The 25,939-nt window shown below is 37.4% G+C and overlaps 1 protein-coding gene across 1 annotated transcript in view; it reads right to left on the bottom strand.

Moving 5' to 3' along the window:
* IPO11 (importin 11) overlaps window positions 1-25,939 on the bottom strand; it is a 297,051-nt gene that overhangs the window by 122,352 nt on the left and 148,760 nt on the right. Inside the window, exons 22-24 of the mRNA XM_037799092.1 lie at window positions 12,087-12,163; window positions 9,088-9,167; window positions 8,688-8,768 (exon numbers count right to left, since the gene is read on the bottom strand). Coding sequence (XP_037655020.1) covers window positions 8,688-8,768; window positions 9,088-9,167; window positions 12,087-12,163 — 238 coding nt within the window. The remainder of the gene's footprint in view (window positions 1-8,687; window positions 8,769-9,087; window positions 9,168-12,086; window positions 12,164-25,939) is intronic.

The following is a 25,939-nucleotide window of genomic DNA, read 5'->3' as shown; positions in this document are numbered from 1 at the left end:
CTTTTTAGTTTAGAGTATATTTTTGGCTTTAAATTTCTATTGTGATTTCAAACACAAAACCAAAAAAAAAAGGGTGTGCTAAAGAAAAGAGCATGTACTAGGAAAATGAGAACAACAAAAAAAACATGTTTTTATTTCACTTGTTGTTGAAGGGCTTTTTAAATAATTCTCCTAAAGCCTTATTAAAGACATTCCTAAATATCAACATAAATATCAGTGAAGATATAGATCATTTGAGACACTGAGATGAAAAAACCCACATAAGTGCAGATGTACTAGTCATTCTGCAATGTATTTCTCTTTGCCTCTTAGCAACAGACTTCAGGCAGCTCTGATGGCTTTCCCCTTTTTGGCTGAAAACACCAAGGTTATATGCCAATTTCCTACACTCTTCACCTAACATATCTACAGCATCAATCATGACTTGTCCTTGCCAACCTCTCTCTCTGAAAACAAAAAATAAACAACTCTCACCCATTTTTCCAAGCAAATCCTTCCAAATATGCTCTAGAACAGAAACCCCAATTCCTGCTATCATCTGGAGCCATCTTCCCTTCTACTGGGTCCCTCTCCTGATATCAGATCAGCTTCTACTCACCGACTTCCCCCACCCACAATAAAAGTGATCTTTTAACTTTTAAAATTAGGCCCTTAATGCTATCCTCAAGCTCCTTCCTTTTCTCATCAATTTATAATTAAACACATCAGTAATACGGCATGTGACACCTCCAATTTACAAGCACTAAATGCTTTATTTAACACCACCATCCCCAGCCTCAACAAACAATCCTTACAGTATTTTCTTTGCTCATTGTCTTACTTCTCTGAAGTATCTAGCTAAGTATTTAATCAGGCTAAGTATATTAGACCAATTCACCTGATTTAGCAAATAAAAATACAGTATTTTATCTGGTGTGCCAGTTTGAATGTATTGTGTCCCCCAAATGCCATTATCTTTGTGGTCTTGTGGGGCAGAGATTTGCTTGGAATGTGCCCCACCCAGCTGTGGGTAATGATTTTGATGAGATGTTCCCATGGAGGCGTAGCCCTGCCCATTCGGCGTGGGCCTTGATCAGTGGAGCCATATAAATGAGCTGACTCAAAGAGAGGGAACTGAGTGCAGCTGGGAGTGATGTTTTGAAGAGAAGCAAGCTTGCTAGAGAGGAACGTCCTGGGAGGAAGCCGTTTTGAGGCCGGAGCTTTGGAGCAGATGCCAGCTGCCTTCCCAGCTAACAGAGGTTTTCCGGATGCCATTGGCCATCCTCCGGTGAAGGTACCCGATTGCTGAGATGTTACCTTGGACGCTTTGTGGCCTTAAGACTGTAACTGTGTAGTGAAATAAACTCCTGTTTTATAAAAGCCTATCCATCTCTGGTGTTTTGCATTCTGCAGCATTAGCAAACTAGAACATCTGGCAACTCTAATCCCTACTCAACTTTTAAGACTCAGCTCCCACACCTCAACTCCTTCTCCCTGAAAAATGTCCTCTGAAAAATGCTGGGTTAGGTAACCCTTTTATACTCCTAGAGCAACATAAATAGTTACCCGTGGTTCCCAATATGAAATGCTCAATAAAATCACCTGAACTTTTTAAAAAGAGATACTAATATCCCAAGTCCTACTCAAACTTTCAAAAAGTTCAACAGATGATTTTGCTATACCTCTGACCAAAAACCACTATTTACACAATACTGACTACTTAGGGTTGTCGACCCACCCTACCCCACCCCCAGACTGAATTACTTAACAGCAGGAACTGTGGTTTTCCTATCATCAATGCCTAGTGATAGAAAGCACTGAATTACCTATATCAGGAGTTGGCAAACTATTTCCATAGGCAAAATCTGGCCCATTGCATGTTTTTGTAAATGAAGTACTACTGGAACACAGCCACACTCTTTAGTTTATGTATTATCTATGATTGCTTTAAGTTGACAGCTGAGACAGAGACTGAATAGCCCACAAAGCCTAAAATATTTATCTCTGGTTCTTTGCAGAAAAGTCTATTAACCCCCGACTTATATGATAATGAATGAACAAACAAAATGATACCAAAAGCAACATATTTGAAAGTCAAATTAACCATACACATTAGCATGGCTATCTGGAACTTTACATAAATGTATATATATGTATAATAAATGTCTTTGAAAAATAAACATTAAAAGGCATAAAGTTAAATAAATTCAAACTGATGCTTACTCTTATTAGATGCATAGCAGTTATCATATTGGTTAATATGAAAAAACACTTTACCATCTGCACAAATTTTTACCCATTTAGTCTGCAAAATATACTTTGGATTGCTGCGACGATTACTGTAATTACTTAATTACACTTCTTACAATGAAGCTTTTGGGCAACCCCTTTTTCCTCACAGGTAAAAGTCAAACAGTTTTTAGGTTATAAAGTAATGACACGCTTTTCTTGTCGAAAATCCTACTTAGTGATGATAGTAACACTTCCATTAACCAGAATCCAGCTCTTAACTCTGACTTAGAACAAAGCTGAGATACAAGAAAAAGAAACAAAAAAAAAAGAATACCGTTATCAACTACCTCTTCTCCCAAAGTTCATACATAAAAAGTGTGGATAGATGGACAAATACGTAAAAATATATTTTAATATATATTAATATACACATGTTTATACATAAATATATTATATGCATTTAATTAATACTTTTTATATCTTTAATATATAGAGATAATATACAACTTAGAGCCTGTTAGGTCTTAATTATACATAATTACACACATAAAGGCAGCATTCAGAGCCTGTTGTTTCTTAACTATACAAAATCCGAACAAAGTTGGATCTCTAACTTCCATAGCCAACTCAAATTACAAGTACCAGATTACAAAGGGAGAAATAGTTTCAAAAGCAAGCTAACAAACTGGAGGGGTAAGAAGTATCAGATGTCAGAACTTCTGGAAAGATGGCGGAGTAGATGAGTCGGAGCAGGTTCTCCTCCATCAAAGAAACTAGAGAGGGGCCAGAGGACAACCCGGACCACAGTTTCAGGGTGTAACAAGCCATAGAGGGATCTGTAAAGTACATGATGGGGACGTGGACAAAAATGCAGAGATGGCGCCTAGAGGGATGGGGTGAATTTGTTCTGGCCGGGAGCGCTTCCTGGGAAGACAGTAACAAGACGGCTGCTGTGCGAGGCAGTGAACGGCAGCTCTCCACTCCTGTGCACCTACCTTGGTTGTTAGCTGGGGAAGTTACCCACCACATCCATATAGCTGGGGACACCCATGAATGAACCCAGGAGGCAGCATTTACTTTCCCCGCCATGGAAAGACCAGAGGCGGTGGGGGTGGGTTGCACCGGCAAGAAGCAGGGGTAGGAAAGGGTGCAATACGAATGTATCAGGAACTCCTACCACACCCCCAGAGACTCGTGGGCACACGGCAGGCAGGGAACGGGGCATGTTTGACCTGGAGGGTGCCCTTGAGTAGATTCCCTGCTAACCTACACAGGGCCCCCATTGAACCCACAGGGCAGGCAGTCTCCAGAGCACACAAGGAACTGGTGCATTGATTGGTTTCCCACCTGGTTAGGACTCTGCCCACCACACAGAAATAGTTTGGTAAAGGCAGGCTTGAGAGAAAAAGGTGGCTCAAGGGTACCACCTCCTGGTAGGATGCAGAAACTGCACTCAAGCAAGCTGTAGCTCTGCCAAATTATATATAAATTCTCAAATAACCCTGTAAAATTCACAAAATAACTTAAGCAAGACAAGCAAGTGCCCCAAAGCCAACAGAATATCATAAAGCAGTTGAAAAATCTAGAAGACAAGAACAAGTGAAATGAACAAATTAAAAATCTGGAAGAGTCACAAACTGTGGAGAAATTAATTAAAGAAGTAAAAAAAAAAAAAACTTCAACGAGATGGCTACAGACATAAAGGACATCAAGAAGACTTTAGAAGAAGAATAAAAATGTATTTGCAAGGCCCCCCCCTGAGGAACAGGAGAAAAATGCAGAAATTATTAAACTTCCCCACCTAGGAAATCACTGATATTCTCACAAGCATTGAGGACTACCAATTTAGTAGGTTGAGCCCTTGATCTTGGGGCTTGCCCTTATGAAGCTTGCTACTGCAAAGGAGAAGCTAAGCCCACCAATAGCTATGCCTAAGAGTCTCCCCCAGAGAACCACTTTTGTTGCTCAAATGTGGCGTCTCTCTCTCTCTGTCTCTGTCTCTGTCTCTCTCTCTCTAAGCCAGCGCAGCAGGTTAACTCACTGCCTGCCAGGCTACATAGGACATTGGGACATGACTCCCAGGAATGTAAATCTCCCTAGCAAGGCAGGACATGACTCCCAGGGAGGAGTGAGACAAAAAAGTCTTCTTGATCAAAAGGGGGAAGTAAAATGAAACAAAACAAAGTTTCAGTGGCTGAGACATTTCAAATGAAGTTGAGAGGACATTCTGGAGGGTATTTGTATGTGCTATATGGATATCCCTTTTTAGTTTTTAGTGTATTGGAATACCTAGAAGGAAATACCTGAAACTGTCAAACTACAACCAAGTAACCCTGATTCTTAAAGATAACTGTATACCTATGTAGCTTACACAGTGTGACTTTGTGATTGTGAAAACCTTGTGGCTCACACTCCCTTTATCCAGTGTACTGACAAATGCCCTAGAGACACACAATCCAGTGTATGGACACATGTCCTAGAGACACACAATAGCAGATGTGAAGAGGCAGAGGAAAGAATAAGTGAACTTGATGACAAACCAATTGAATGCAAGCACACAAAAGAACAAATGGTGAAAAAAATCAAAACATTTGAAATGGACCTCAGGGAAATGACGAACAACATCAAGTGAACAAATGTAAGAATCACTGATGTCCCAGATGAAGAAAAGAAGAGTAAAGGGCTAGGAAGAGTGTTTCAAGACAAAGTTGGGGAAAACTTCCCAACCCTTCTAAATGACATAAATATGCAAATCAAAGATGCCCGATGAACTTCAAACAGAATAAATCCAAAGAAATATACTCTGAGACATATACTGATCAGATTGTCAAATGCTGAAGAGAAGGAGAAAATTATGAAGGCAGCAAAAGAGAAGAGATTCACCACAGGACAAGAGAAGTGCTGACTATAAGATGACATATTTAAGGTTCTGAAGAGAAAAATTCCCAGCCAGGAATCTTTATCTAGCAAAGATCTCCTTCAAAATGGAGAGTTTTACATTTTCACAGACAAACAAACGCTGAGAGATTAGTTAACAAGAGACCCGCTCTGTAAGAAATACTAAAGGTAGCTCTAGTGGCTGAGAAAAAAAGAAAGGAGAGAGAGGTCTAGAGAAGGGCACAGAATTGAAGAGTATTAGTAGGGGTAACTTAAAGGAAAAAAAGAGAGAGGGAAAAAATGTAGATCTAACAACTAAAAACCAAAGGATAAGAACTCCCTTCACAGTAATAACTTTGAATGCAAATGAATTAAACTCTCCAATTAAAAGATACAGATTGGTAGAATGGATTAAAAAAAATGACCCATATAGATGTTGTTTATCAGAGACTCATCTTAGAGCCTGCAACACAAAGAGACTGCAAGCGAAAGGATGGGGAAAAAATGTTACAGAAGCTATAACCAAAAGAAAGCAGGGGTAGCTATACTAATATCAGACAAAATAGACTTTAAATGCAAAAATGTCATAAGAGACAAAGAAAAGACACTACATATTAATAAAAGGGGCAATTCACCAAGAAGAAAGAAAAATCATAATGTTTATGCACCCAAGCAAGAAGCTCCAAAGTATATGAGACAAACACTGGGTAAACTGAAGAGAGGAATAATTGTGGGAGACTTTAATCCACCATTCTGTTCTATAGATAGAGCAACTAGACATAGGAACAATAAGGAAACTGAGAACCTAAACAATATTATAAATGCAGTAGAGTTAACAGACATATATAGATCATTAAATGCCAAAGTACGGTGATCTACATTCTTCTCTAGTGCCCATGGAATGTTCTCCAGGACAGATCACATGCTGGGGCATAAAATAAATCCTAATAAATTTTAAAACATTGAAATTATTCAAAGCACATTCTATGCCCATAACAGAATGCAACTAGAAATCAATAACCACCAAGACCCAAATCTTTCACAAATATATCGAGGTTAAACAACACACTCCTAAAAAAACCAGTGGGTCAAAGAAGAAATTGCAAGAGAAATAGGTAAATATCTACAGATGAAAGGAAAGGACAACACAACATATCAAAACCAATGGGAGGCAGCTAAGGCAGTGCTGAGAGGGAAATTTATAGCTCTAAATACATATATCATAAAGCAAGAAAGAACTGAAACCAAAGACAACTGAACAACTGAAGAGGCTAGAGAAGGATCAGCAAACCAATCATAAAGCAAGCAAAAGAAATAAAAAAGATTAAAGCAGAAATAAATCAGCTGCAGAACAGAAAAACAATACAGGGAACAAATAAAACCAAAAGTTGGTTCTTTAAGAAGATGGACAAGATTGACAGACTCTCTGCTAGACTGACAAAATCAAAAAAGAGAGAAGACCCAAATAAACAGAATCAGAAATGAGAGTGGGATAATTACTACTAATCCTGAATAAGTTTTAAAAAAATCATACGAAGATATTATCAACAACTGTACACCAACAAACTAGACAATTTAGAGGAAATGGACAATTTTCTGGAAACACGTGCACAAGCTAGACTGACCAAAGAAGAAACAGAACACGTGAACAAACCAGTCACAAGCAAAGAGATGCAATCAGCCTTCTCCCTAAGATCAGGAACGAGACAAGGATGCCCACAGTCACCTCTATTATTCAACATTGTGCTAGAAGCTCTAGCCAGAGCAATTCACCAAGAAAAAGAAGTAAAAGGAATCCAAATTGGAAAGGAATAAGTAAAACTGTTTGCAGATGATATGATCTCATATTTGGAAAATCCTGAGAAATCAATGGCAAAGCTACTTGAGCTAATAAATTGTGTAGAGTGGCCGAATACAGGATTAATGCACTTAAGTCAGTAACATGCCTATACGCTACCAGTAAACCAACCGAACAGGCAATCAAAAAAAAAAAAAAAAAAATTCCATTCACAACAGAAACTAAAAATATCAGGTACATAGGAATAAACTTAACCAAAGAAATAAAAACCTCTGCACAAAAAAATTACAAAACTTTGCTAAAAGAAATAAAAAAGGACTTAAACAGGTGGAAAAATACTGCGTGCTCATGGATAGGAAGACTAAACGTTGTCAAGATGTCAATTCTACCCAAACTAATGTACAAAGTCAACACAACTCCAATAAAAATTCCAACAACTTACTTTGCAGACTTGGAAAAAGTACTTATCAAATTTATTTCGAAGGGAAAGGGGCCTTGAATTGCCAACAATATCCTAAAAAAGAAGAACAAAGTGGACAACTTACACTTCCAGACTTTGAAGCCTACTATAAAGCCACAGTGGTCAAAACAGCATGGTATTGGCACAAAGGTAGACATATTGATCAATGGAATCGAATTGAGAGTTTGAAAATAGATCCCCAGATCTACGGTCGACTGATTTTTTGGTACAGCCCCCAAATCCACTGAAGTGTGACGGAACCGTCTCTTCAACAAATGGTGCTGGGAGAACTGGATAACCATATTCAAAAGAATGAAAGAGGAACCCTACCTCACACCTTATAAGAAATTAATTCAAAGTGGATTGAAGACCTCAATATAAGAGACAGCACAATAAAACCCTTAGAATATAATATAGGGAAACATCTTCAAGACCTAGTAATAGGAGGTATTACTAGGTATTTCCTGAAGATCAGGAAAGTGATTAAACTAGATGAAGGGGTAGCAACAGACAAGATGGAATTAAACGACCGATTATGAATACTGAATCTCTCTTTAATGTTCTTTTTCTTAGTTGCTAGGGTACTTGAATAGCTAGAAGGAAAGAACTGAAATGGTAGAAATGTAACTATAGCATTCTTTGAAATTTGCTCTATAGCTACTTGTTAAATTGTAAATTGAAAGTAATCAATGTTTTGTATATATGTTATATTTCACAATAAGGAAATAACTGAAACTATGGAGCTATATGTAACTCATAACATTTTTGGAAACTACATAACTTGTTAAATCTTATTTTGAGAGGTATTTACTTTTTTGCATGTATGTTGTATTTCACAACATGGAAATAACTGAGACTGTGGAACTGTAACCCATGACATTCTTTGAAATTTGCTAACTAGTTATTAAATTATTAAATCACACTTGGAAAGTTATCACTGCTATGGATATATGTTATATTCCAGAATAAAAAAATGATTTAAAATAAAAAATGAAGAACAATTATCAGATGTCACAAGTTTTTGGACAATTTACCAAAACACTTGCTACAGAAAGTGAGGTCTGAGGACAGGTAACATCAACATTGGCTGTGAGTTTATTAAAAATGCAGAATCTGCATTTTGACAAGATCCCCAGGTGATCTGCATGCATGCATGTTCAAATTCAGTACCTCTGGTCCAGAGGTATTAGCCCAATTGAACACCGCTAAAAGAAAAGACCCTGTTCAGATGTGAATAAACTATTCCACATCTTGCCAATCATCCAGCCCCCAAAAAGGTCCAACTTCACAAAATATAAACGCAAAACTTATAGCAATTGTCATTTAAAAAGATGACAATACCTTGAGCACTTGAACTTGACCTTCTGTAGTAATTTCCTTTAACAGCTCACAAAAGGACTGACAAAGACCTATTGCATACGTCTGAAATTCAATCAAAAGCCAATATATACATATGAATATATACACAAAATTAAAAAGGCACAAAATTCAACCTGGGACTCATTATAATCTATATGATTATGCTTATACACTAAAGGTCTAAGCTATATAAAGGTTCTACAACAATTTTTTATGAAAAGTTGTCCTGCAGTGGGCAATGCTCATGGGCAATGTTTGGGTTTTTTTCCTTAAAGTAACAGACAAATATTAAACTTTGAAAAGGTGTCTCCTGATTTCAAAGGGGAAGCAATCAAAATAACGACTATTTAATGTTTTACAAAGCAAAACTTCTACAACATACCTGCAAAAATTCTGTCGATGACAAAAAGATATAACCATTGATGATCTTAAAGCAGGTTCTGAGATTTTCTGAACTTAATTCTGCCAAAATAAATTTCAAAAAAAGGGCAAATTAACTCATTGTCTAAAATCAGTTCACATGAAATGATTCATTTCTTTAAAACCAAATTATATACCCTTCTTTGAAAATCTTTTACAAAAACCAACGAACGAAAACTGAAGCTATCTTCTAAGTAACTTCACAACAGAAAAAATCTCAGCATAAAGGAGTAGGATTTTATATTAAATAAAGTTATCCTTATGAAAAATTCACCACATTGTCCATTTCTCTTAAAGGAGACAGTCCAGTCAAATCTGGACTTGTTCACACTTTTTCACAGACTGATACCAAATAGCAGACTGGCCACTACTGTGATAAGGCACAAGGGTCTACATTTAAATGGGAACTTATAATGGCAATATTCCAGCCATGTCATGAGTGTAATTTCTAAATCATTGCCATCCAAAATTTATCAAAATCTATATTGAAGGAAACAATATATGAAGCTTGATTTTAAAAATCATAAACCATTTTTAAGATATGTAAAAAACTATTCCTCAAACGATCTATACAAGTAAATATCTGAGTGATTCACTTCAAACTGTTTCCCGAGCCTCCACCAAGCCCAGGACAGCTTTTACAAAATTTTCTTGGACATGGTATCAGCAAATACTAAATATTTACATTAAAATAGCCCTAAAATTAATACACTTATCTATTTTAAGGTACTGAAAGCTGTTGTTCATTATATTCACATGTTCCTTGCAAGAATCTGAAGAGAAATTGACTGGTCCTTCACCACACGTTTGAAATTTCATTAGTTCTTTTGATCCAGTTAGGTAACGATCCTTACAGAGCCCATAGTGCTTACCATGTGCCAAACATTGTAAAAGCTGGCAGAATACTATGGATTTGATAAGAATTACATGTCAACTACAAAGCTTTCTATTGTAGAACTGTGCTTGAGCAGTTACCCAACTCTACACTAAAAATAGTGCCATATGGTTATAGTAAAGTTAGTAATATATATATTTTTTAAGTAAATCTCTTCCTTTTGGCTACAAATCCTGCCTCTCCCACTGCCCTACAGGAATTTCACATTGTAGAGGCCAGACATGTGAATGTCAAGTAGAATACAAAGGGGAGGAGACCACTGTGGGGAGTTTGCTGATTAATAAGAGTGGCTGAAATCCTGTACCTGACACAGTTGATAATGGGTCTGACTGAGATTTCCATTCCCAGGTCTGTATAAAGAAGCACTGAGGAGTACCAAGAATGGTATTGTATGTGGTCTCCAAGTTACATAGACTAGAATTAGAAAGGTCATCACAAAAAGTAAAGGGAAGTGAGATGGAAGTTTCCTGTTCACTTTCTCTAAGATGTCTGAAGACAGAAAAAACTCAATTTTCCTAGGAAAGTGTTGATAAAGGACTGGCCTACTGCCACTGATTTTTCAACTTCGGTAATTTTTCCCTTTTTGGGGACATTACAAGACAAACAGCAAATGGTTCTTTACTGAAAAACAAATGGTTATTTTGCTATTATTTGGGATCTCAACCAATTCCGAGGAATGGGGATGAAGGACAGAAAACAATCAGAGAAAAGGTAAAAGACCAGTCACATAATCCAGGAACCATGGTCATCCAATAAATAAGGAAAGTAAGTTTTAGTTTTTTTTTTTTTGTTTGTTTGTTTGTTGGTTGTTAGTCATAATTGTCTTTTACTCCACATTTATTGATATTTTCAAAGGGTGAGTCTACTTTTCCAGTGCATCATTATGCTTCAGTAATATTTTTGCCTCTGATAAATTTTCCCATGACAAATAAGTTTTCAGGCAAAAAAAAAAAAACAAAAACAAAAACAACTCTTCAGATACTGCCATAATATTTAGGCCTTTTTTCCTAGTGTTTTCTTAGCTATACATCTCTCATGACAATATTCAACTAGTCATTAGTATACACAAAGTTCTAATGAAGGAATAAGTGGCTGAGTCTTGAAGAATGGGGTCTCTGAACAGAAAAACACTTAAAATAATTTTTACAATAATTTTATAAAAAACCATTAAAACAGGAATAATTTACTGGTGAAAAGGGTCAAAAGCCCAGTAAATAGCACTGTATTTAATTCTTAAATACTCCACGAGTTTGGGGTGTGAACCTGCACTGGCAAACTCCCACCCAAAACAAGTCTATAAAAAGGATACTATTAAAAAAAAAAAAAGATAATTACATACTTGTGAATGGTAGCTAATATGTAACAGAAAAGTATTCATTTTCAACTATTAACTGTCATCAGAATACATGTTCAGATTGACAAAAAGAAATGTAACTACATCTCATCCAGGAAGCCTAAAAGAGACTTAGAGTCTACTCTTAGCAGTGTCCACTTCCCTGATTTCATATGCCAAATGTGTTATTTAAAAAATATTAAGCTTCCCCTGATTTTACAGCTCATGGGTAACTAGTACTTCTACAAACAATACTTTAATGCACTAATAATTATAATCATGGTGGTCATCCTTAGATAAATCAAAGAAATATGTACAAGGGTCATTTGTGAACAATTGATAGCACAAAATCACTTTGTAAAAGAAGCTGGATAAAATCAGGGCACAGAGAAAGAGTTTCACAATAAAGTTTTCTAAATCACTTATAGAATTGCTATCAAACATAGAAAGTTTTAATAGGCAAAGTTAAAGCTTAATTTGTAATTAAGAACTTTTTTGTTTTTATTACAAAACTTTCCACAAAGTCACACAATTTAATGTTCACTCTTAAATAAGCAGAAACAATTCTAAAAGTTCTATAGAAAAAACTGAGAAACTATTAAAATACCCTTCAACTTATCTGTCAATATCAGGGACTTTAATAAAACTGGAAGCTATAATTTAAAGTCAGCTACAGTACCCACAATTCATGACTGCATCTAAAAACAGCAGTAAATTATGAGTTAACACATACCAAGAAGGGGTGACATATTCTGAAATATACGAAGCAATTCTGGTGTAATACATGGGCTGTTTTCCAATGTCACTAACCTAGAAGAAAAAGCAGATGATTAAATCACCTTCCATATCCATTAAAGCCTTTAACATAATTTAAAAACTAAAAAGTCTTATTTATAGAAAAATGAATATAGAAAAATATAAAAATTAAGTTCCTGAAAAAAATTACCAAGTTCATCAAAATTTAAAAACTTACCTACAAATTTTGCAATGTTATTTCTCTCTATATGTAACAAAGAGTAAGGAAAGTAATTACATACTAAAATATCTATAATAATGAAATTATGATGAAAAAACCCAAAAGTATGGTTACTACGGATTGGTCAGGAAGACAGAAAAATTATTTCATTGTTCTTTCTTGAAATATTTTTCTGCCATATTTAATTGATGTGTCCCTGTTCCAGTTTGCAAATGCTCCTGGAATGCAAAACACCAGAAATGGATCGGCTTTTATAAGGGGGGTTTATTTGGTTACAAAGTTACAGTCACAGGTGTCTGGAAAACCTCTGTTAGTTGGAAAGGCACGTGGCTGGTGTCTGCTTCAAAGTTCTGGTTTCAAAATTGCTTTCTCCCAGGACATTCCTCTCTAGGCTGCAATTCATCACAAATGTCACTCTTAGATGCTCTTCAGGTGTTTGCCCTCTTTTAGCTTCACCAGAGCAAGAGTATGCTTTCAACAGCCATTTCAAACTGCCTCTCATCTGCAGCTACTCTCTCAGCTTCTGTGCATTCTTCAAAGTGTCCCTCTTGGCTGTACTGCCTCTTCAAAATGTCACTGAGTTCCTTCTGTTTGTCAGCTCATTTATATGGCCCCAGTGATTTAATTTAGACCCATCCTGAAAGGGTGGGGTAACACCTCCATGGAAATTATCCAATTAGAGTCATCACCCACAGTTGGGTGGGGTGCATTTTCATGCAAACCAACTAATCCAAACATTCCAACTTAATCCCCACTAATATGTCTGCCCTACAAGACTGCATCAAATATGGCTTTTTCTGGGGGACCTAACACATTCAAACTGGCACAGTCCCTTTGACAAAAAACTGGGCTAATTAATTTGTAAAATCACTTCTGCTACATGCTTAATAAATATGAACTTAATGTATAACAAAGACCAATTCCAGGATAATTTTACTCTATTAGCAATTTGAAACAATCAATGTATTAAAAAAAAAGAGGAGAGGGGAACCTACTCAAATTTTACATTCATTCATAATAAAAAAAAAAAAATTAGATTATAAATAGAGAAGAATTTCCTTAACCTGATAAAAGGGTACCTACCAAACACCCACAGAAAACACATTAGTTATGAAAAGTTGAAAGCATTCCCTTGGAAAACAGAAACAAGCAAAGAATGCCCACTATCACTACTCTCACATCTATTCAGTGTTATGTCATAAGACCTATCAAATGATATCCTAAGAAGTTAATACAAGACACAAAGGTTGAGAGAGGAAAAATTAAGTTTTTATTCACAAAAGATATAAGAAAGAGTAAAAGAGAAATAATATCTATAGAAAAATTATTCAAATGACTAAGACAACAGCAAGGTCACTGGATCTATCATATAAAAAGTAACTGAATTTCCACATGCCAAGTACAAATAGCTAAGATCTAAATGAGTGATACTATCGCAGTTATAGATATGAAAACCCAAAGTCCTGTGATGGTTACATTCACATATCAACTTGGCCAGGTGGTGGTGCCCAGGTGTCTGGTCAAGCAAGCACTGGCCTAACCATTGCTGCAAGGACATTGTGGCTGATTAATGACACAGAAGGCTCGTTTATTAAATGATCAGTCAATTGACTGCATCTGTGGCTGATTACATCAACAAAGGAAGTATCTTCCTCTATGACAGAACTCAATCAGCTGGATTTAATCCAATTAGTTGGAGACTTTTAAGGGAGAAGAGAGAGAACTTTCATTTCTTCAACCAGCCAGCCTCTCCAGGAGAGTTCATAAAAGACCTCCATTGGAGTTGCCCGCTTACTTCCTGGCCTAAGGAATTTGGACTCATGCATCCCCACAGTTGTGAGACACTTTTATAAAATCTTCTATTTACAGATATCTCCTGTTGATTCTGTTTCTCTAGAGGACCTGACTAATACGATCACAAAGATGTCAATTCTCTTTAAATTTTAAGACAAAATCAATGCAATTTCAATTCAAATTCCTACAGGGTTTACCCTGTAGATTAGGCAAGCTGATTCTAAAATGATCTGCAGTTTGGTACACTTTTGGTAATACATGGTTGTGACAGTAGCACAATCTTGTGAATGTAATTAGAACCATGAAAATATATATATGAGTGTGGTCAAAAGGGTAAATTTTAGGTTGTAAACATGTTACTAGAATAAAAATGTTAAAAAAAAAGCCATAAGACTGCAAAAAACAGTAAACCCTAATGTAAACAATGTACTATAGTTAATAGTACAATTATAATTCTCTCATTAATTGTAACAAAGGTATCACACTAATGTAAGATGTTAATAATTGGTGGGGTTAATATGGAAACTCTGCATTTTCTGCATGATATTTCTATAAATCTACAACTTCTCTAAATTAAAAAAAAAGATCTCTCTGAATTATTAGATAGACTTAATGAAATTATAATTTAAATCCCTGCAGGGTTTTCCCTGCAATTTAGCCAAGTTAATTCTAAAATAATCTGCAGGGCAAACGCCTAAGAAGAAACAAGAAATTTTTCAAGAAAAGAAAAAGGAATGCATACTACTAGAGGAGTTTAGGGGATTTCAATGCATTCAATCAAAATTCCAACAAAATGGATCAAAGACCTAAACATAAGAGCTATAAAACACCTAGAAGAAAACAGAAGGAAGCATCTTCAGGACCTCGTGTTAGGCAATGCTTTTGTAACACTTATATGCAAAGCACAACCAACAAAAGAAGGAAAAAAAAAAGATAAATGAGACCTCCTCAAAATTAAAAACTTTTTGTCCTCAAAGGACTTTATCATGAAAGTAAAATGACAACCTGCACAATGGGAGAAAATATTTGGAAACTACATATCGAATAAAGGATTAATATCCAGAATACATAAAGAAATCTTTTAACAACCAAAAGAAAGAGGACCCAATTAAAAAGTGGGCAAAAGACTTGAACAGACATCTCTCCATACAAATGGCCAAAAAGCACATGAAAAGATGCTCAACAACATTAGCCACCAAGGAAATGCAAATCAAAATCACAATGAGATACCATTTCACACCCACAACAATGGCTACTATTTTTAAAATGCAAAATTACAAATGTTGGGGAGAATGTGGAAAAATAGGAATACTCATTCATAGTCCGTGGCAATGTAAAATGGGGCAGCCAATGCGGAATACAGTTTGGTAGTTCCTCAGAAAGTTAAATAAAGTATTACTGTATGACCCAGCAATCCTATTTCTGGGTATATACCCAAAATAACTGAAAGCAAGGAATCAAATAGATATTTGCATACCAATGTTTATAATGGAATTATCCACAATCGCCAGAAGATGGAAGCAACCCAACTGTCCATTAACCAATAAATAGAATAAACCAATAAACAAAATGTGATATACAAAAATAAAACAATATTATCCAGCTAAAAAAGGATTGCAGCTCTGATACACATCAGATGTACTTCAATGTTCACAGTGGCATTATTCCTAGTTGCCAAAAGATGGAAGCAAACATGAGTCAATAAACAGATAAACAAAATGCAGTACATACATACAATGGACTATTATCCAGCTGTGAAAAGGAATGAATTTCTGTTACATATAACATGGATGACCCTTGAAGACAATGTTGCGTGAAATAAACAAGACAAAAAAGAATAGTACATGATTTTACTGATTTGAAATAATTAGAATATGTAAAATTCATAGTCAGAAACTAGAATTTAGGTTACCAGTGATGGAGTGGGGGTAGGAAATGGGAAGTTGATGCTTAAATTGTACAGAGTTTCCATTTGGATGGATGGAAAAGTTTTGGTGTTGGATGCTGGTGATGGCAGGACAACACTGGAACACAATCAACAGCACTGAAATATGTATGTGTATATGACCAAAAGGAGAAATTTTAGGTTTGTTTATAAGTTACTAGAAGTAAAATTAAAGTTAAAAAAAATAGGGCTGTACAACACAGTGAACCCTAAAGTAAACCATGGGTTATATACAGTTAATAGTACAATTATACATACGTTCTTTCATCAGTTTTAACAAATGTTACAATTTGTAACACAAATGCAAGGTGTTAATACTAGGATGGCATATGGGAACCCTGTATATTATGCATGATATTCCTGTACACCTATGAATTTCTCTAATGAAATTTTTTGAAAGATGAAAAGCAAAATGATAATGTGAACTACACAACTGTTAAGTTATAAAGGATATATGTTAAATCTGTATCTTGAAGAAAAGACATTATCGTTACTACTATATATGAAGGTTACAAAAATGGAACATATATGCCATGAAAATTCACATTAACTTTAAAACAACTAAAAGTTACATGCTGTAACTGTAATACACTAAATCCAGACTTGAATCATATACTTACATAACACCAAAAATAAACATTAGTCACAGAAGTCATTCAAAAACGTATAATGCTATCACTAAACAAAAAAAAAAAATAGAACATTACATATCAAACCTTAAGGGAAATAGCCAGTTATATTCCAAAACAAATTCAGAGCTTTAAATGTTTTAGCACATAGTAAGAAAAATAAAGGTAATAAAATTAATCATTTATCTTATGGTTTTAGAAAAACACAACCACAATTAAATGTAGGAAGTAAAAAATCTGAAGCAGAAATAAATTAATGAAAAGACAGAAACATAGTCGAAATATAAATCTAAGAGCTTTAATAATAAAGACAAACTTCAAATACATATTTTAAAAATAGATTAGGCAGTTGGAGGAGGGGCAAGATGGCAGCATAGAGAAGAGTAGAGTTTAGTTAGTCCCCTGGAACAACTAATAAACAACCAGGAACAACTAGTAAATGATCTGGAATAACTGCTAGGGGACAATCATGACTGTCCACACATCGTGCGCCAGCCTGAATTGGGTGGAGTGTCTGACATTGCAGCATAAAATCTGTAAGTAGAAATTGCAGAACTGTGCCGGGAGTCCCCTCCCCCCACAGCAGGCTGAGCTACAAGACCTTGCTGTGGGAGAGTCCCCTAACCCCCTAATCCCCTAAACCCCACCCTAACTCCAAAGCAATAAAGAACTAAAACTAAAGACCTAACTGAACAACTGGAGAGGCTAGAGAATGATCAGCAAACTAACACTAAACCAAGTAGACAAAAATGAATAACATAGATTAAAGCAGAAATAAATGAGCTGGAAAAAAAAAAATAGAGAATAAATCATCAACAAGATTGACAGACCCTTAGCTAGACAGACAAAATCAAAAAGAGAAAACCCAAATAAACAGAATCAGAAATGAGAAGAGGATAGTTACTACAGATCCTAAAGAAATAAAAAAATCGTAAGAGGATACTGTTCTGGTTTGCTAATGCTGCTGGCTGCAAAACACCAGAAATGGATGGGGTTTTATAAAGGAGGTTTATTTGATTACACAGTTACAGTCTAAAGGCCATGAAAATGTCCAAGGTAAGGCATCAACAATAGGGTACCTCCACTGGAGAAAGGCCATTGGAGTCTGGAAAACCTCTGTTAGCTGGGAAGGCACACGGCTGGCACCTGCTGATCCCAGGTTATATTCCAGCTCTTCTCTCACCTCCTGTGCAGTCTTCAAAAAGTTGTTCTTGAGACGTTTTGTCTTCTCTTAGCTTCTCCGAAGCAAACTCTAGGCTAGTATCTCCAAAGCAACAGCAAGTCCTTTCAATGGCCATTTCCAAAATGTCTCTTTTAGCTGCAGCTATCTCCAAAATGTCACTATCAGTTGCTCTCAAGTTCCTCTGTTTGTAAGCTCTATTTATAGGACTTCAGTGAACTAATCAAGACTCACCCTGAATGGGCAGGGCTACATTTCCATGGAAACATTCATTAACAGGTCACACCCTAATCAAAGGTGTCACTCACAGTTGGGTGGGTCACATCTCCATGGAAACACTCAATCAGAAGGCTCCAATCTAATCAACACTAATACATCTGCCCCAAAAGACTACATCAAAGAACATGGCATTTTGGGGGACACAATACATCCAAACCAGCACAGATACTATGAAAACACCACCAACAAGCTAGATAATTTAGAGGAAATAGATAATTTCCTAGAAATACATGAACAACCTAGAATGACCCAAGAATAGAAGACCTAAACAAACCAATCACAAGCAAAGAGATATAATCAGTCATCAATAATCTACCTATAAACAAAGTCCAGGGCCAGATAGCTTCACAAGGGAATTTTACCAAACTTTCCAAAAAGAATTGGCACCACTCCTGCTCAAATGCTTTCAAAAAATTGAGGAGGGGGATCCAAGATGGCAGATTAGGAGAGACAGAGCAAAATTCTCCTTGGTGAAAAACACTAGATAAAAGACAGAAAGTGCTCCAGAATAGCGGTTCCAGGGTTCCACCAGCTGGGCAGGGACTTTTATGCCCACGGTGACCGTGTACTTGGAGGCATCGAGAGCCCATGTTTGGAGACCTGTGAGTTTTTGGTCCGGAAATCTGCTGAGGAACCAGCAGCTGGAGCCAGAGTCAAATGCAGTAAGGAGAAACCGGGAGACTGTATTCGGAGGGGGATTGGCATGAGATCTGGGAACCCTCCAGAGAACCGGCAGGTAGAGCCACAATCAAGCACGGTGGCAAGAAACAGAGAGACTGTTCGGAGGCAGGTTAGTGTAAGAACTGGAAAGCTGCCAGGGAACTGACAGCCAGTCCCACAGTCGAGCACAGTGGGGAGTAACTTCCACACCCCAGGAACCTGCCTCAGTATCTCATGTGGGTGATAACCCTTCACCAGCAGCTAAGAGCCCCTGTGCCAGGGACAGGCTGCTACAGCAGGCAGATGATAGTGGAAGTGGGTAGTTTCCACAACCCGAGCAGGCAACTTTGCAGCTGGCTGGGAGAAACCCCTTCGCAGCACTGCAGCCAAGAGCTTCCCCAAGAGAATTCAGGATTCAGCTGGCATATGAAGGTGCACACGCCTCTTCCACGGAAGCACGCAGTGTGCACAGACTAGAGGCAGGGGTGCCACAAAGAAGTGCCAGGAGCCCTACATCAATCACAGGTACTTCTGGGCCCACAGCAGAGACTGACTGCAGGGAATCTGAGCAGAAGGATTAGATGTGTTCTGCAGCCCCAGGGTATTCTACCTGCAGCCCTGAACCTAACCCCTGACACAAGGATTAATGCAGAAATACATGATATAGAGAACAAAAAGACAAAAGAGAAAATAAAACCAAAAGTTGGTTCTTTGAGAAGATCAACAAGATTGACAAGCCCTTAGCTAGATTGACAAAATCAAAAAGAGAGAAGACCCAAATAAACAAAATAAATTAGAGAAGGGCCATTACTGCAGATCCCAAAGACATTTAAAAAATTGTAAGAGGATACTATGAACAAAAGTATGCCAACAAACCAGATAATTCTAAAAAAAGAAAAATGAAGAGGGAGGACTTACACTTCCTGACTTTGAAGCTTACTATAAAGCCACAGTAGTCAAACAGCATGGTATTGGAACAAAGAAAGACATATTGATCAACGGAATCGAATTGAGAATTCGGAAATAGACCCTTAGATCTTATCTTTGATAAGACTTCCAAATACACTGAACTGGGACAGAACAGTCTTTTCAACAAATGGGACTGGGAGAATTGGATATCCATATCCAAAAGAATGCAAGAAGACCCCTACCTCACACCCTACACAAAAATTAAAGTGGATCAAAGACCTCAATATAAGAGACAGTACCATAAAACTCCTAGAAGGTAATGTAGGGAAACATCTTCAAAACGCTGTATTATGAGGTCGCTTCTTGGACCTTACACCCAAAGCACAAGCAACAAAAGAAAAAATAGATAAATGGGAACTTCTCAAAATTACAAGCTTCTGTATCTCAAAGGAATTTGTCAAAAAGGTGAAGATGCAGACAACTGAATGGGAAAAAATATTTGGAAACCATGTATCTGATAACAGACTGACATCTTGCATATATAAAGAAATCCTACAACTCAATGACAATAGTACAAACAGCCTAATTATAAAATGGGCAAAAGATATGAAAAGACAGTTCTCTGAAGAAGGAACACAAATGGCTAAAAAACACATGAAAAAATGTTCATCTTCACTAGCTATTAGGGAAATGCAAATTATTCTAGTTTGTTAATGCTGCCAGAATGCAAAACACCAGAGATTGATTGGCTTTTATAAAAGGGAGTTTATTTGGTTACACAGTTACAGTCTTAAGGCCATAAAGTGTCCAAGGTAAGACATCAGGAATTGGGTACCTACAATGGAGGATGGCCAATGGTGTCCGGAAAACCTCTGTTAGCTGGGAAGGCACGTGGCTGGCGTCTGCTCCCAAGTTCTGCTTTCAAAATGGCTTTCTCCCAGGACGTTCCTCTCTAGGCTGCAGTTCCTCAAAAATGTCACTCTTAGTTGCACTTGGGATATTTGTCCTCTCTCAGTTTCTCTGGAGCAACAGTCTGCTTTCAACGGCCGTCTTCAAACTATCTCTCATCTGCAGCTCCTGTGCTTTCTCCAAAGTACCCCTCTTGGCTGTAGCAAGCTCACACCTTCTGTCTGATCTTATATAGAGTACCAGTAATTTAATTCAGACCCACCCAATGGGCAGGCCAACACCTCCATGGAAATTATCCAATCAGAGTTATCACCAACAGTTAGGTGGGGCACATCTCCATTGAAACACTCAAAGAATTACAATCTAACTAACACTGATAGGTCTGCCCACACAAGATTACATCAAAGATAATGGCATTTGGGGGGATATAATACATTCAAACTGGCACACAAATTAAGACCACAATGAGATACCATCTTACATCAATTAGAATGGCTGCCATTAAACAAACAGGAAACTATAAATGCTGGAGAGAATATGGAGAAATTGGAGCTCTTATTCATTGCTGGTGGGACTGTATAATGGTACAGCCACTCTGAAGGACAGTCTGGCGGTTCCTTAGAAAACTAGATATGGAGTTACCCTTTGATCCAGCAATTTCTCGGTATATACCCAGAAGATCTATAGGCACTTACACAAACAGATATTTGCACACCCATGTTCACAGCAGCATTATTCAAAATTGCCAAGAGATGGAAACAATCCAAATGTTCTTCAATAGATGAGTGGATAAATAAAATGTGGTATATGCACACGATGGATACTGTGCTGCAGTAAAAAGTAACAAGATCTTGAAACATATGACAACATGGATGAACCTTGAAGACATAATGCTGAGTGAAATAAGCCAGACACAAAAAGAGATATTGTATGTTACCACTAATGTGAACACTGTAAAAAATGTAAAATAAATGTTTTATATTGTACAATATAGGGGACCTAGAGATAGACAGTAACTAGAAAGGGGAAGGATAATCTAACAAGAACAGATAAGTTAGGGAGGATAACCTTACTGTTATGGGAATGCTCAGGAATAACTATGGTTAAATTTCTCAGTTTCTGGTGTTTTGCATTCCAGCAGCATTAGAAAACTGAACATGCACATAAGTCAGTAATATTCCCATACACTAGTAATGATATCACTTAAGAGCAATCAAAAAAATAATTCATTCACAGTAGCAACTAAAAAAATCAAGTACCTAGGAATAAACTTAACCAAGAATGTAAAAGACCTCTACACAGAAAATTACAAAACTTTAGTAAAAGAAATAAAAAAGGACCTAAATAGATGGAAAAATATTCCATGCTCATGGACAGGAAAACTAGATATTCTTAAGATGTCAATTCTACCCAAACTGATCTACAGATTCAATGCAATCCCAATCCAAATTCCAACAACCTACTTTGCAGACTTGGAAAAGCTAGTTATCGAATTTATGTGGAAGGGAAAGGAGCCCCGAATTGCCAAAACCTATCTAAAAAAGAAGAACAAAGTGGGAAGACTTACACTTCCAGACTTTGAAGCCTACTATAAATCCACAATGGTCAAAACAGCATGGTTTTCAGATAAAGAGAGACATATTGACCAATGGAATTGTGCTGGTTTGATGTATTATGTCCCCAAAACGCCATGTTCATTGATACAGCCTTGTGGTGGCAGATGTATTAGTACTGATTAGGCTGGAACCTATTGACTGAGTGCTTCAATGGAGATGTGACTCAAACATCTCTGGGCAAGACCTTTGATTGGATAATAACTATACAGAGGTGTTACCCCACCCATTCAGGGTGGGTCTTAATTAAATCACTGGAGCCATATAAAAAGAGCCGACAAATAGAAGGAACTCTTAGAGATTCATTTTGAAGATGGCCGTTGAAGGCTGATGCTGACATTCTGGAGAATGCCCTTTTGAAATGCAACCTGAGAGCAGACAGATGCCAGACTCATGAATTCCCAGCTAACAGAGGTTTTCCAGGTGTTAATGGCCTTTCTCCAGTGAAGGTACCCTATTGCTGATGCCTTACCTTAGACTATTTATGGCCTTAAGACTGTAATTTATAACCAAATAAATCCCCTTTATAAAAGCCAATCCATTTCTGGTGTTTTGCAAAACATCAGCATTAGCAAACCCGAACAGGATTCGAACTGAGAGTTCAGAAATAGACCCCCAGATATACGGTTGTCTGATTTTTGATAAGGCCCCCAAGTCCACTGAACTGGATCAGAACAGTCTCTTCAACAAATGGGGCTGGGAGAACTGGATAGCCATAACAAAAAGAACAAAAGAGGACCCCTACATCACATCCTATACAGTTGATTTTACCACAATGAGTTATCATCTCACACCAGTAAGAATACTGCCATTAAACAAACAGGAAACTACAAATGCTAGAGAGGATGTGGAGAAACCAGAACTCATTCATTACTGGTGGGACTGCGTAATGGTACAGCCACCCTGGAAGACAGTTGGCAATTTCTCAGAAAACTAGATATTGAACTACCCTATCATCCAGCAATTCCACTTCTCAGAATATACCCAGAATATTTGAAAGCAGTGACATGAACATACATTTGTACACCAATGTTCATAGCAGCATTGTTTACAATTGCTAAGAAATGGAAACAATCCAAGTGTCCTTTAACAAATCAGTGGATAAACAAACTGTGGTATACACATACAATGGAATACTATGTAGCAGAAAGAAGCAACAAGGTCCTGAAATACACAGCAACATGGATGACCCCTGAAGAAATAATTCTGAGTGAACTAGCTCAGACACAAAAGGAGAGATATTGTATGTTACCACTTCTATGAACTATCTGAACAGTGTAAATGTCTTATAATATAAAACAATCAGGAACCTAGTGACAGACAGTAGCTAGTGAGGGGAAATGATAATCTAAAATATCAAAATATGTTAATGATGGTGAATTCAAAGGTATGCTAATGAGAGGGATGATGATTGTTTGTTAATGGATTATAAGTATTAAAGCTGTACTGAAGGTGAACAGGAATGAAAGGGGTTGTTTAAGGACATGCATACTACAGTGAAGCACAACAAATCTAGATAGGAGCTTGCATGATATACTCCCAAGGTATGACACTAGCACAGAGAGTTGACAACAGAAGGATATATGAGAAAAATCTACATACTGTATACTAGGGACTATAATTAATAGGAATATCATATTAGTATTACACAAATTCTAGGGACAAATAATTAAGGGCTGACAAGAGCTGTGAGATGTTATGGGTCGTGAGAATTGTTTAAAATGGAGAGTGATGAGGATTGTACAACTAAGTGATGACAATGTAAGACATGGATCAGTTATAGTGGACATGCCATATACTATGTGAACTTACGAACCCCTTACTTTTTAAGAAAAGTCCTTGATATTGAGGCTTGCTCAGGTGAAACAAATAGCTGTCGAGAGGAGGCTAAGCTCACCTGTAATTACGCCTAAGAGGCACCCCCCACCCCCCGCTGAGAACCTCTTTTGTTGCATAAATGTGGACTTTCTCTCTCTAAGCCTAACTCTGCAAATAAATTCATCAACCTCCCCCCAACATGGGACAGGACCCCCAAGATGATGAGCCTTCCTAGCAACATGCAACATGGATTCCGGAAATGAGCCTAACCCTGCCACCAAGGGATTGAGAACACTTTTTGATCAAAAGGGGGAAAAGAAAGGCAACCAAATAAGGTTTTAGTGACTAAGAGAATTCAAATAGAGTCCGGAGACTGTCCTGGAGGTGACTCCTATGAAAGCCTCACATAAATATGCCAAATGACCACAATATTATAGGCCCATGTCCCTTAAAGAGGGCCTGGATCCCTATCCAAGACTCTACAAAGGTTTCACTCACTAAGTTTGTTAATCAGAAACTTAGGTCCTTCAGAGTGCTCCTATGCCAGCTAAGTCCCCAAACCCAGAGGAAATAGCCTCTTCAAGACACCAACTAGATGTGTCTCCTTTGCTCAGGAACAGGTTAGGGTGGTCACTGACTGCTTAGACATCCCCAAAGATAGAGAAAGTAATTGAACTAGAGGAAGGGGTAGCAACAGACAAGAAAACTCCTGTGTCCCAGGAAAGGGAGCACAAAAGACCAAGTACTATCTCTGGCCAATGGGCAAAAGTGGGGGGGCCGTGGACTGGCTCTGAAAGGGGGCTTTCTTTCCCCTTTTCTCTCTCTCAACCTGAGTGGCTCCGTGGAGAGAGCCTCAGCCATTTTCAGTTCCCAGCACTCTGACCCAGACAGGGGTAGAGATAACAGTCAGAGAGATAAAGAACAATTCAAATTCAGAAGATAACTTCCTAGGGGGTGTATCTTTCCTAAGAGGAAGGAGGGGAGGCCCAGCTCTACTACTCCCCTTCCCTTCAGAACTCACACCCCAGAGCCTGAGGGAAAATAGCAAAACAGAAACTAAAAGGGCCACACCTCCTTACACTAGTCAGGAGTGACATGCTGATGGGTGCCACCTGCTGGGCAGGTTAGGAAAAGCACAGTGGCTAGAGGCCTCACAGGAAAGTTTGTCAATCTCTAAGACACCCTCAGGGAGACTTGAAACTGAATATAACCCCCTGCTGAGATCTAAACCCCTTCTCGTCGGGGAAAATCTGATTGGGGTAACTGGGGAAGCCAGATGCCTAGACAACAGAAGACTACAAACTACACTCAGGAGGGCAGAGATATGGCCCAGTCAAAGGAACAAACTTAAACCTCAATCAAGATACAGCTGAGATACTGTTTCACTTTAATGAAACAATCAAAGATTTTCAAAGAAATATGCTAAATCAATTCAAAAACCAAATCAATGAGCTCAGGGAAGATATGACAAAAGAGATGAAGGCTATAAAGAAAACACTGGGCATACATAAGGTAGAAATCAAAAGTTTAAAAAACCAACTGGCAGAACCTATGGGAATGAAAGGCACAACATAAGAGATGAAAATCACAATGTAGACATACAAGAGCCAGATCTCAAGAGGCAGAAGAAAACACTCAGGAACTGGAGAACAAGAAACCTGAAAGCCTACACACAAAAGAACAGATAGAGAAAAGAATGGAAAAATAAGAGCAACATCTCAGGGAATTGAATGACAACATGTAGTGCATGAATGTACATGTCATAAGTGTCCCAGAAGAAGAAGAGAAGGGAAAAGGGGCAGAAGCAATACTAGAGGAAATAATCAATGAAAATTTCTAATCTCTTATGAAAGACATAAAATTACAGATCTAAG

The sequence above is a fragment of the Choloepus didactylus genome, chromosome 11 (genome assembly GCF_015220235.1).
Source record: "Choloepus didactylus isolate mChoDid1 chromosome 11, mChoDid1.pri, whole genome shotgun sequence".
Taxonomy (NCBI): Eukaryota; Metazoa; Chordata; class Mammalia; order Pilosa; family Megalonychidae; genus Choloepus; species Choloepus didactylus.
The sequence above is the reverse complement of the archived record's forward strand: the minus strand, read 5'-3'. Positions and strand labels throughout refer to the sequence as shown.